Source organism: Nanorana parkeri, unplaced genomic scaffold (assembly GCF_000935625.1).
Source record: "Nanorana parkeri isolate BGI_ZX_2015 unplaced genomic scaffold, ASM93562v1 scaffold217, whole genome shotgun sequence".
NCBI classification, from domain to species: domain Eukaryota; kingdom Metazoa; phylum Chordata; class Amphibia; order Anura; family Dicroglossidae; genus Nanorana; species Nanorana parkeri.
The window spans coordinates 1,451,569-1,464,830 of NW_017306485.1; the positions used below are offsets into that span (position 1 = coordinate 1,451,569).

The window sequence follows — 13,262 nt, forward strand, 5'->3', positions numbered from 1 at the left end:
GGCTCTAAAGCCGGCGGATCGCTTGTATGGTATCAGGCATCGCTGCCTGTTTTTAAAAAACGGCAATTTCCCGCTCGCGCACGCCGAGCGGCGCGCGCGAGGGGGCGTGTCTGAGCGGACGTCTAGAGACGCCCGCTCAGATCTAGAGAGCTCCTGGCCGGCCGTTTTTCTACTTCGGCCGGCCCGGAGGCAGTTAAAATAAGACTGTCTTATTCTGGTACAAAGTGAGACCAGTGAGGCCTTTTTAAAGTATATTGGAAAATTGCTGTGTTTTCCTTTTTTGGAATGAAGTTTCACGTAATTACAAGGAAACATTGTCTTTGCTTTATAACTACTATATTGTCATACAAAAAGCCACACCTACCCTTTTCCAAAACCTGATTTACTTATTAAACTAATAAACCCATAAACTAATAAAAACAAATTCATACAGCATACCAGAAATAAATACAATAAAAATTCATAGTGTCCATATCTACATAAATTCGAAACAAAGTTAAAAGTGAAATCCACAAAGTTCAGTTCAATCTAAATCCTTTTGCCTTGAACCAGAAAATAATCTAAAAAGTTATCAGCAAAACATCAGGTCATTCCGCCATTTCTTCCACCTGTGATCTGATAAGAACTCACCCCTTCACTGACCCTTTTACTTAAAGTCTATTTGCACCTTTGTAAGTGATTAGCATTTACTGTGGTAATGATGAGGTGAAGAGATGATGTATACATTTTCATGACACACATTCTTTATTTTTAGTGACGTTTTTATTAGGCCTGAAGCCTAGAAATTCAACATTTTCTCCACAGGAAACTCAGTCTGACACCAGGGTCTGGTGTAAAGTAGACTCTAAACAGCTCTCAGCCTCCCTGTTATTCATTGTAACATGCAGCATGCATTGTAAACAGCAGCTCTGCCTTTGTACACAATAAACTGTCCAGGAGGGGTTGCCACTATGAATACTAATTAATAGGGGTGGGGGTGGTGGTGGAGAGGTCACTTGTACTATACACACATTATTTGCAAATCACAATTGCAGCCATTTCTTTGAGGGGATGAAGAGGAAAGCTAACAAAAAATGTAAGTTTTTGTGTTCGCATACAGCAAGTGCATATGCCTGCTCCATGTACACTTGGTGTACATTGCTGGCATATTTATTTTTTAAAAATATCTCAGCAAAGGTGGAAATGGGCTTTAAAATGGGCCAGAAAGCGCTTATTTTGTATGATTCTAACTTATCAAATTAGAATCATGTCTCCACCTTCCTGCACATTTTGTTGCTTCAGATACCCTGAAGAAACGCATGAGTCTTTTTTAACCAATGTTTTTGGAATGTGTAGCCCCCCATCACCTTTTTTGAGGTGGCTACTAGAAACTTAGTAATTACCAGAACTGTAGCCAGTCTTGCTGAATTATAGTTGCCATTTATCTGGTTATTTCCAGGTTTTCTGACACTGATTGTACCTATCTGGGTGGAGTGTGACTCTGCTGTGGTGTGGGACTTCCAATGAGGGACACTGTGAGTGTTTAACAGCCAATCACTGGGTCTCTCTCAACCAGTGTTGCATGCTGGGTAAGTGCATCTATACTGGAGGGAATTGCCATGTGCTTAGTCTTGTGCCAGCCATGGATTAGCCCAGGTTGGGATGTTGTCGGGCCACCCCCCAGGTCAGGCTTGAGGCCTGGGGGTGGGGATGCTGGAGTGTAAAAAAAAGGCTTTGCTAGGCCTCAAGTCTAGAGGAGGCCTTTGTGGTTGTCAGAGGAGGAGAACCAGTGAAGCTGATGGCTGCTGGAGGTGCCCGGAACCTAGTGGACCTCAGGAGCAAGTCAGGTGTCTCTCCTGCTGAGCATTGGTGCCAATCCCTGTACTTCGGCTACTCAAATACCTATTCAGTATGCTGCAAATAGATCTACACTGAATTGCTAAAAGGGACTGGTGAGTCTGGAGTCTATGTCTGTTCTACCCTGGATGTCTAGGTCCCTATACCCTCTCTCTCAGAGTGAATATGTTACTCATATAAACTCTGTAGGCACTAGAGGAGGGCGGTTCAATGCTAGTGGGGCAGCTGAATACGAAAACCCCTAGACCAACTAGTGGTGACCCAGGTTATTCTGATGGGTCCTTCGAAAAAGGAGGGAGCAGCACATAAAATAATAAAGTGTCTGTCAAAATGTTTTGATTGCAGCAGCTCTTAGTACTCAAAGGGTAGGACTGCCAGTGCAGAAATCTTTAATTTATATTTGTTTTAAAATGACAGAACTGTGCATGTATTTTTTGTACATCATTTACCTGCAGGGCAGATGAGATCCCACTGCAGATTGACACTCCTCCACCAGATGTAACTGGAAGATTTGAGATAAAGTTTCTTCGTATGTCATCGCTGCTAATGTGAAGTAGTTGATTTTTCACATCCGCTGTTTCATTGAATGCAACAATGCCAAGGTATGAGCCTTCTTCAACTATCTGCTGTATGAAGATGGCTGCTGCTTGACGCAATTGGTGAAGCCGTTTACTCTACTTATAGGAATAAAAAAATACATTTGTGTCAGGATGGATTAATGAGGAAATACTTTTAAATTCCTCTTCTACACATTCTTCTTTGGATGCTCAATGTTCCAAATCCATTAAACAATTATAACTGACTTACTCTTTAGTTGCTGAGTGAAACCACCCCTAAATATAATCACATATTCTGTTGCATTTTTTTGTGATATCAGTGGCCAATGGGTCACCATCATTAGATGAAGGAATTGCTGGTGCTGTCTATTTACAATAATGTAAATAGTAAACCAAATAAGGAGATTTCCATCCAAAACTGCCAAACTCCTTTATAGGGGTTTACCCCCTAGTATAATATTAATATTTTACAATGTTATGGGAGAGTCTGGAGAGGGAAGATTACATTATTTTTGATAACAGTTTTAGAAGTGATTTTATCATTTAAAGTGTAACTTCATGCAGTATAAATACACTATCGTTTTCACCAATGTATCTGGTTTCTATATTTTGTCCTTTTTGTTATTTCTGACAAATCCTCTCCACTTTGTCTGCAAAACAAAATATCTAATTTTCAGTTGATAGTCATTCGGTTTTTTTTTTAAATAGAAATATATATAGTCATTCTGTAAAATCACATCTCTAAATATGTTTTCTTTTGGTCAGGTTAAACTGAAATATTGCATATGACATTTTGTAGTTTTATATGCAGCCAGAGGACTGTAGCTCTCAGCTTTTTTCATGTTTTTTCAAAGGTACTCCTTAGCCCTTGTGTAAAAAAAGCCTGTTATTTACAGAGACCAATAACTCAAGATGCAATTTACACAAACAACTGGTTATGTCATAGAAGTGACTCTCAGCGTCTGTCATAGCTCTATTTGATGTTTCCATTAGAGAGAGGGGAACTTAACAAAAAGTAGTACAGGCATAAAACCTAGCCTAACGGAGTAGATCCTGCTCCTAATTAACTAAGGTGGTACAAACCGCTGTTTGCATCACCGGGGACCACCTGGACTGCCAGGAGAGGATTCAAAGAGAAAGAGGACCCAATGTGTTACTTGACCAGCCTGAAGACAACTGAAAAAGTTAAGTATATAAAAAGGCAAGAAATAAAGGGGTTCTGGGGGGGCATTCATAAGTATCTGGGTAATTACCTTAGCCATATTTTCAGAGACATCCAAAACTAGGCAGACAACCCTTTCCCTGATCTGCATAAGTGAAAAGGATGGCGGTGATGGAAGTTCTGTTCCTGACTTTGGCAATGTGGATTTATAGTCATAAGAACTACTAATAACCTCCCAAGTGCTACGATAACTGCACATTTTGTTCTGCATATTTGGAGCTTCTTTTTCATGGTCATGATCATAACAAAATTCTGCAACCTTGAAAAAAAATAATTGAACAGTGTTAGACTCCTAAAAGTGAAGAGTAAAAAAGTATACAAAAATTAAGAAGTATCTATCATATTATAAATAATGCATACAGTATATACTTATAGATGAGGCAGCAAGGGCTATGGAATGTACAGCATGGCATATGAAATTATTATTATGATTATACAGGATTGATGTAGCACAGCACTTTACAATATAAGGAAGACATTACAATTACAATACAATTCAAGACACGATGGTAAAGGAAGGCCCTGCCTGTGAGAGTTTACAAACTAAGAGGGAGGGGCAAGTGATACACGAGGAGGTAGCTGTGTGGGGATGAATTGTTTGAGAACGTGATGGTTCAGCGGTTAGTTTGAGGTGGGATAGGCTTCCCTAAAGAGTCTTTAGTGATTGCCTAAAGGCAATCAGAGTAGGAGATAGATGGACAGGTTGGGGTAAGGTGTTCCAAAGAATAGGAGACACTTTTAGAGAAGTCCTGGAGGTGAGCACAGGTGGAGTTGACAAGGGAGCTAGAGAGCAGGAGGTCTTGGGAGGAACGGAGAGGACGGTTAGGGTGATACTTTGAGACAAGGTTGGAGATGTAGCGCGGGGCAGAGTTTTAGATGGCTTTGTAAGTGGTTGTTAATATTTTGAATTTTAAGCTGGAGCTGAAGTGAAATAGGGAACATACAGCATGACATATAGAATGAGGCAGTGTGGCAAAGGGAACGTTCAGCATGGCATATAGAATGAGGCGGTGTGGCATAGGGAACATACAGCATGGCATATACAATGAGGCGGTGTGGAAAAGGGAACATACAGCATGGCATATCGAGTGATGCGGTGTGGAATTGGGAATGTACAGCATGGCATATAGAATGAGGCAGTGTGGAATAGGCAACGTACAGCATGGCATGTGATGTGTACTAGATATTTTTCTACCTTTATAGAATAATCCCAGCTCCGTTCAGATGTGGACTGATTGCAGTGAAACCAAAGCCAATCAGTCCCCCAGTCACAGGCATGAGGAGAGGAGTTTGCCTTTTTAGTTAAGCTGTGCCCCATTCAGATCTCCCATCAGTGCAGAATTGAAGTGATTACAGTGACAAACAGCTCAGCAGATCACTGCTGTCACTTGTAAACAAGCATCCAGGGCATAGCAATGTCAATAATACTCACTTCCTCTGCTAGGTTATGCATTAAATAAGTCATCAGTCAGAGCCTGGCAAAGGAAGTGAGTAGTGTAACTTTCCCTGCCCCGGCTCTTTGTTTAAATGTGACAGCAGCGATCAGCTACGCTGTCACTGCATGTCTATACTAATGGGAGGTCTAAATGGGGCACAGCTTAACTAAAGGTACAAACACTGCCACTGTCCCTGAGTGGTGCAGCGCCCCCTCAAGTGGCACCTTTGGCATGTACCCTGCCGGCCATACCCTAGATATGCCACTGTGTATAATGGTGGTCTTGCTGCATCAAGACTACAGCGAAGTAAGGTTCTTTGTATTGCCCATACAAAATTATCAAGTTTTAATTTTCATTTGCATTTTTCTGATAAAATGTATAGTCAAAGTATTATTTTTCTAAATGCATAACAATATAAAATCAAGAAGAAATAACTGATTATTGATATGGTAGTCAGTAAATTAACAATACTGAATCAGTAGCACAAATAAATCTCTTTGTTATTTCTTAAGTTTGTACAATCAACTCAATTAGCTTACTTACCGAAGATAACGCTTGCATATACATTATAGATGATTTCGCAGTCTGGGTTCTGTTGGCTAAAAACATGCATCCCGCTTCTAAATTCCCAGTTTGAGGATCAATTATACAATTTCCATTTGAACAGGAGGTTTTCTTACAAATATACATGCCAGCTAAATCTGAGGAACATCTAGAAAAAAATACAGCCTGTCACGGCAAATCTAATTTTGAACAATCATTCTTTCATCACATCTGCTCCTACCTGGTGTGAACATTTGTTGTCCACACACAAGCAAATTTATAACAAGAAAGGCAGTCATGACAAAAATCTAAGTATGGAGTGAAATAATTTACAACAGATACCCTCAATGTAATTTGTCATGCTAATAGTGAAAAGATAAGCTGACAATAAGCATCCTTAAGGGAAAGTCAATTAACAAATGATGTAGATGTAAGACAGTTCAGTTCCAACACAAACCATTGGAAGTATAGTATATGGGAACCTTACATTCTCAATGAGTATGTGAATCATGGTCACTTTGCTTTCCCCTCCATGATGGCCTATATAGTAACTCCTGGGATTACATTTCCTCAGCCAACCTGATTTTCCGTCCCACTTGATTACTTTTTTTAATGATATTGTCAGGTAGGGCTTAAAAAATATGTTACTTGAATTACCTTGTAGCTTTAATTTTACCATCAACTGAAATATAAAATGGTTCTTCATAGCTGTATTCATCAAATACTCCCCATCGGAAGTGAGCCCATTCATGGACAAATACCTTCTCTAGAGAAAGAAAAAACAAATGCTGAAAATTGTATATATTTAATAAACAGAAAAAGAACACGGTGTAGGACTGGGCCCCAAACTAGATTATAGTTACTGGATAAAGTGTAATTTAACCGTAGAAGTAATGAGCAGCCAACCAGCCATATACTACATAACATATAGCCTTTATTGTGCTATGTATGCTTTTTCTTCACACTCTGGATTTTTTTCAATTAGTGCTTGAAGCTGCAAGTCGTGGTGTTGCTCCCCCCCCCCCCCTTTCCCATCATACTATCTACGTCCTGATATTGACAGGATAGGGGCAAAGTCACAATATTTCCCAGTCAGTCAGGCTTTACAAAGGGGGTGTGTGCAAACTGAGCCAAATGAGTTTTCACTTTAGGGAGAGGTTTTGATGTCATGTACCCGTCTACCTCTTTGTGCATGCAAGGCAAAGCTGATTGTGGATTCAAACACGGAATGCTGTAAATCCAGATAAGTGCTGAAATGGTTCAATGGAATATGTTATTTTCACTTGTCTGCACAAGGGAGGCTTTTTATTCACTTTGGTGGCGGTGACCGTGTATTTCCACTTCAGAGTGTTTATTGATGTGCCCACGGCTGTTTGAACTTTCATGCATTTTTCTCAAATACTTGAGGGGCCGAGCTCTTTAATGCTCTAAGGACAATAAACCAACCTTAGTATTCTCTGTTTGATGGACATCTATTCCAGAATGGGCAGGATCAGTGAAATATGGAAGTGGTACAAATGGATAGCTGCAATATCTAATATCTGCAACTGTTGTTACCTTTCTCTAAATGTGTGGTACAGGGTAATGTAATAGACAAGCACACAAAGTCATGGTGGAACTTTAAGTGTAACTTTTGTTGGGATAAAGAAATTACTTCCTAACATTATACCTAAACTGCAAGGTTGTGCTTGACATCTGGAGACAATCAGGCCATATATTCCTGCAGCCACACAATTAAATTATATATGTAATGCCACACTTAATTATAAGTGCATCTGCATTACAGTTTTCTCTTAGGCCCCTTTCACACAGGCGGTCTGATTGGGTCCGCCTGTCAGTTTTTCAAGTGGGCCCGATCGGATGCCCAATGTAAGTCTATGCTCAGCCGTGTGCAAACGGATAGGCATCCGTTTACACCTAGTTATCCCCGACTCCGGCAAGGTCCGAAAAAACAAACTAAATAGTGTTCTGTTTTGCCGAGCTGATTGTGCCAGATCAGGAGTAATCTGAGGTAAACGGGCATATCTGTGTTTACATGCAATTCCCCATAGACTGACATGGGGTCCCGTAATTGCAGTTTTTTCCTCCATTGCAAGATGGAGGAGAAAACTGTAAAGACACGGATGTCGTAGGAGTGACATCCAGTCCGTACTATTGTGATCTAAAGAGGATCCATCTCCTAATCAGCCCATATGAAAGGGGACTTAGTCACCCTGTAAAATCCCACAAGAAAGGCTGATCTTGCCACCTAATTGTTGAAGTCCACTTAATTCAGCTTCCTTTGAAGGTGTGGCACTGTTTCTAATTTCAGAGCAGAGTTGCCACTCTTCTATGGGCTGTGCCACTATGGGACACAAAATGCTGCGGGGGCATGGCTATCAGCATTGTCATTGCTAATTCAGAAGCCCGTAGCTTGTCATTCAGCACCTGCGCACACCTAGTCTTGCCCACTGCATTCTTGATTGAAAACACTGCCTCTTGCTGAATACTTCCCACTGTGAGCTGTAGTGTCTGGGAAGGGGGGCATGTGAGACACAAATGAAAGAGGATTTGGCTCAGTCAGGGAAGGTAAAGGAAGTATTTTGTTTACTTTACGAGGCTTGTGTATCACATAGTTACTGGTTTTGGCAGTTGTATAGACTGTAATGCAGGAGCCTTTAGTTTTAATGTAACCAACGAATACCACCATAACTTTGTACACTTTAACCTACCATGATAAGTTCATCACAGTATGGTACAACCATGCCCTCTTTCAATATTAACTTCTATCCTCTTGGCAGGAGTATTAGGTCTGTTTCCTTTTAGCCAACTACCATTTACCCTTTGTTGCAGATCAGCTAGGCAGACGTAACATTTTAAAATAGGTTTCAGCATCTAGTTTTTACAATGAGAATAGCTGTTTTTCATCTGCATAATCATAGCAGTTCAAGCCATATCATTGGATTATTAAACACGTAGTATTAATTAGTATGTAGCAGTTAATGTTAATCATACCTCTAACCTTACTGTACTCCATTTACAGCAAGGATGAATAGTCAAGCACACCTGTTATATGAGTAGTTTACAAAAGGATCTGCAGATGGTGCACTTTTTGATGCAAGCCCTCTGATACTGTCCATACTGAAGATTCATTATGTGATGACGGTAACTAATGCTCAAACGTGCAGTGCAATGACAATTAAGCACTTCATTCTACCATTAGTACAAAAACTAAAAGAACCTGAAAACCAATGTCTGAATTGCTTCAATGTGAATATATATTCAGTGAATATATGAACCATTTAAAGTGACACTAAACTCAGGAGTTAAATCTTAAAAATGCAATCAAGTACCTTACCTATTAACAAAAATGTACCTTATTTGCCGGCGTATAAGGCAACTGGGTGTATAAGACGACCCCCTAATTTTCCACTTAAAACATAGGTTTTGGGCTATACTCGTCATATAAGACTACCCCACTTCCGAGGCAACACCATTTAAAAAACATCATGGATGGATGTGCGGTAATACTGTATGTACGGTAGCTTCAGCTACATACAGTATACCGCGCTGAGCCAATCATGGCGAGCAATGTATTCTATTAATGAATACAAAGCTTGCTTGGATTGGCAGAGGTTGTGTACATCGCCGCCGAAGCTACCGTACATACAGTATTACCGCACATTCAGCGGGCTGACAGATTAGGGATGTTCGTTTTGGGCCAGCATGGCCTAAACGAACTAAAGGTATACATTGTATACCCTGCGTATAAGATGACCCCCGATTTTCGGGCGATGTTTTTAAGTATAAAAAGTAGTCTTATACGCCAGCAAATACAGTATTTTATTTTTCATCACTCAGCTGTATTTGTTGTAAACAAGCCACTTTAATACTAATTTGTATTAAAGTTTTAGTCTATCACAGGAGCCAGCTTGGAGATGTGGCTACTGTACAACACACACAGGGACCATGGGGAACAAAAGTAGCCACCCTCCAGAAGGTAGGACAGGGTCAGCACCAATTCAAAGATAATTTGAGGATCTGAGTGATGAACAAATAAGATACATTTTTGTTAATAGGTAATGTGCTTTAATGTGTTTTTAAGATTTAACTTCCGAGTTTAGTGTCATTTTAGCTAATTTCTTGAGAAATATCAAGAAACAATTATTAGAACTTAGCAACAAACACTTCACTCTTATCTATAGCACCATCTAGTGGGCAGATAAGGAAACAGCACCCTTATTTACTCCTACCCCACTACCATACAGCAATAATGAAATAGCCAATAAAAACTGATGTTTTCCCCCCAGAACTGTGACCTTAGTTACAGTGAACTATAATGTTAAATACAATTGGTGTAGAATAGCAATTTTAATGCAAATTACCCAGAGAATAACTCATCTTGGTTGATTGGGTGGTGATTGGTATGAGTGATTGGGAGTGTGAACTGCCCGGCTCATTTGATTACAGGAATTGCTTTATATATAAAGTTTGGAATAATTATTTATGAAAAAAAATGAATGAAAGACGTTTTGAGTGGTTTCATTTGAGAGCACTTCTCGTACCCACATCTTTTTTTGTATAGCATAGTAAATGGAAATCATATTGCCTACTTATTATGGTGATTTAAAAATTTGATCCGTTAAAGAATTTGGGCAAGTGTCACCGGTATCTGGACGTAGTATCGGGGCATTTTCACGAGTACTCGTGAAAATGCCCAGTATTGGCACTGGTGCATCCCTACTTAATAATATAATGTATTGCTGGGACTTGTAGTCCTGCATAGTTGGTGCTATTCTGCATTGCTGTATAATCATTATACAGCAATGCAGAATACCACCAGCTATGCGTGACTACAAGTCCCAGCAATACATTATAATAAAAGTCAGCTATGCAGAATACCACCAGCATCCCCACCCCCACTATAATGCATTGCTGGGACTTGTAGTCCTACATAGTTGGAGCTATTCTGCATTACTGTATAATCAGTATAATCATCATACATCAATGCAGAATACCACCAGCTATCAATACATTATAATAAAAGTCAGCAATGCAGAATACCACCAGCTATGCAGGAATACAAGTCCCAGCCATACATTATAATGAAAAGCAGCAATGCTGAATACCACCAGCACAAGCCCCCCCTCCCGGTCCAGGCTTAATACACAACACAACATCCCACACTGGACCATAGGCTGAGGATCCACTCCAGTGCTCGTAAGGTAGGGAGGAAGGGTGGACCTTAAAAAAAAAAAAACTTTTTTTGAAATGTGTGTGTGAGAATGTCTGTGAGTGCCTGAGATTGTGTCTGTGATTGTGTATGTATGAGAAACACTGCTCTAGACCATTATTTCCACCTTTGTTTTGGAAGACTGCCGTGTTATTCTAACAGGTTTAGCAGGTCCCTGTAAATCACCATTTGTTACAGCTAATGTAAAATACATCTGAATGGCCCCATGGTGATTTTAGTGGCTGAAACACCGTACGTGCTGAAGATATCCTGTATATTGTATCAGTATTTGCAGGGTCTTACCACGCAGACCATAAATCAAAAGAAGATTATCATCGCTTAGGAAGTCAGGAGTAAAATGTATGTATCGTCCTTCATTTCCACATCCTCCGTAATGTAACGTATATGGATCATTTCCATAATATGCATTTGGGTTGCTGACTATTATACTTGCCTGAAAATAATAAGAATATGATTCATGAGAATAATGAGATTTACATTAAATTTTCCTAAAGTGTATCTAAATTATAAACCCAAAACTAAAAATTTAATGTATTGCAGCTTACCAGTCCTTATATGCGGTGGTGGCATAAAGGGGGAACTTGAAGAGCCGCGGGAGAGGCAGGAGAGAATCAGCAGTGCCAAAGAAGCCAGCGCTAGAAGAAGCAAGGCGGCACCGGAAGGAGCAGAGCCGCATAAGCCGATGCTTCCTCTATAGCGCCGCCTCCTGTCACAGGTGGAGTGATAGCAAATGCACCCCACCTGTGAGGAATCGATAGTGAACGTGCGCTTCACTCATTCTGGCCCCCCTGATTGCCCTGATCACCATATCTTTGTACATGAATACATGGAGACTTTTCTACATGAATAAGTGTGGATTGTTGTACATAAAAAAAAAAAGAATAATAAGACCTACCCCAAAAATAAGACCTAGACAGTGTCTTATTTTCGGGGAAACACGGTAGTAGGTTAAGAAGAAAGATGCTATTGTTTTTTGCAGTTGAGCTCACAGTGACAAGAACAGTGACACTGTATTTTTGGCAAGATCAGGTATTTTCTGTACTTGTGTGGCAGTGCGTGGCAATGCCACTAGAGTGGCAAAATGGTCACCCAGGACACTCAGCCAGTGGGGCTGAGCAGTTCCAGGACAGAAGTACTTTTACCAGGAAAGAGCTGGCTTTACACTTCTTTCTGGGTTTTCTAAATTATAACTGGGATCCCGGGAACTGGGAAATTTCTAAGAGAACTGGGAGGGATGCCTTCTAGTAGTTAAATGATTTGATCTATTTTTTTCTGTGCTGCCCGTACCTTTGTCTAGTACCTTTGATCTTTATAAGTGATCTTGCTAAAATAAATATCCAAACTCGCAAGTTGTCTGTAAAGGGGCTGTAATAGCAGTCTTGTGTAATATGTCTCCAGTCTGCAAAAATATGTTTGCAGTCTCTAACAGCTTTCTGTAGCATTGGATTCACTGCCTATTGTGCGGGGCCCTTTGGTTATATTAGAGCCTCACTTGAGGCCACCTATACAAAGTAAGTTGACCAGCACTCTTCTAGACTGTTGCATATATACTGTACATATATGTGATGGTGTGTGTGCAAGACAATGATTCTAAGCATTATGCAAAAGTATGTTGAGAATTGACTCCAAGCTATTCAGTGCTTTAAATCAATGAGCCATTAGTACTTTATCACTTAATATTTGTCACAGTCTCATTATTGGTCCTGCCTTATCTGGCAGTTCTGTAAACCTGAACATACAGTACCATCTGATGGGCTTCATGTCTTGGTTTTTGCAAGCTGTATGCTTTCCAGCTAGATGGTATTAGAATCTTCACTTCTCTGTAAAAGAATCTTCGTTTTGTGGCATTAAATAGGTAATGTGATGCTTCTGTTACCATTTTCTGAAAACAGAGATATATGAAAATCAGTGTAACAAAAAGAATAAGCAAAACATATATTTTAAATATGAGAAAGGAAAGCAATATTGTTTTTTGGTCAATTTTTGGTCTTATAGAATTTGTATTAAGTGTATAATTATTTATTTTTCATTTTTTTTAACAGTCGATTTTTATTTAATTTTAAAATGAGAGAGAAAATCCAAACCACTAAACACAATGTAGGAAAGAACACAGGGAAGGGTTAGTTACAGATCATAGCATATGCAAGTTCTCACCTAAGAATATCAATGTGCCCTTTGGAAGGGTACTGTACTGTCACAATAATTGTATAAAAATATGCCACAATGCATAGTTATAGTTAATACTTATATTAATGAAATGAGAATCGCATAGTTAATGTTCCTTAAGCCATGTATTATAGCAGTTGTATAGCTGGTTATTATACTGCCATCTTGTGGGCATTTTGGTTATTGCACCATGTTTTTCTTGTGTTCCCTCCCCTTGTGTGTGATGTACTTCCTTCGTCTCCAAGTATTGTGTCATGGCTGCCTATAGC

The 13,262-nt window shown here is 39.8% G+C and overlaps 1 protein-coding gene across 1 annotated transcript in view; it reads right to left on the reverse strand.

Annotated features, from left to right (window-relative positions):
* LOC108786578 (epithelial chloride channel protein-like) overlaps positions 1 to 13,262 on the reverse strand; it is a 29,732-nt gene that overhangs the window by 12,721 nt on the left and 3,749 nt on the right. Inside the window, exons 2-7 of the mRNA XM_018555899.1 lie at positions 12,572 to 12,709; positions 11,110 to 11,260; positions 6,252 to 6,360; positions 5,595 to 5,763; positions 3,647 to 3,874; positions 2,286 to 2,510 (exon numbers count right to left, since the gene is read on the reverse strand). Coding sequence (XP_018411401.1) covers positions 2,286 to 2,510; positions 3,647 to 3,874; positions 5,595 to 5,763; positions 6,252 to 6,360; positions 11,110 to 11,260; positions 12,572 to 12,709 — 1,020 coding nt within the window. The remainder of the gene's footprint in view (positions 1 to 2,285; positions 2,511 to 3,646; positions 3,875 to 5,594; positions 5,764 to 6,251; positions 6,361 to 11,109; positions 11,261 to 12,571; positions 12,710 to 13,262) is intronic.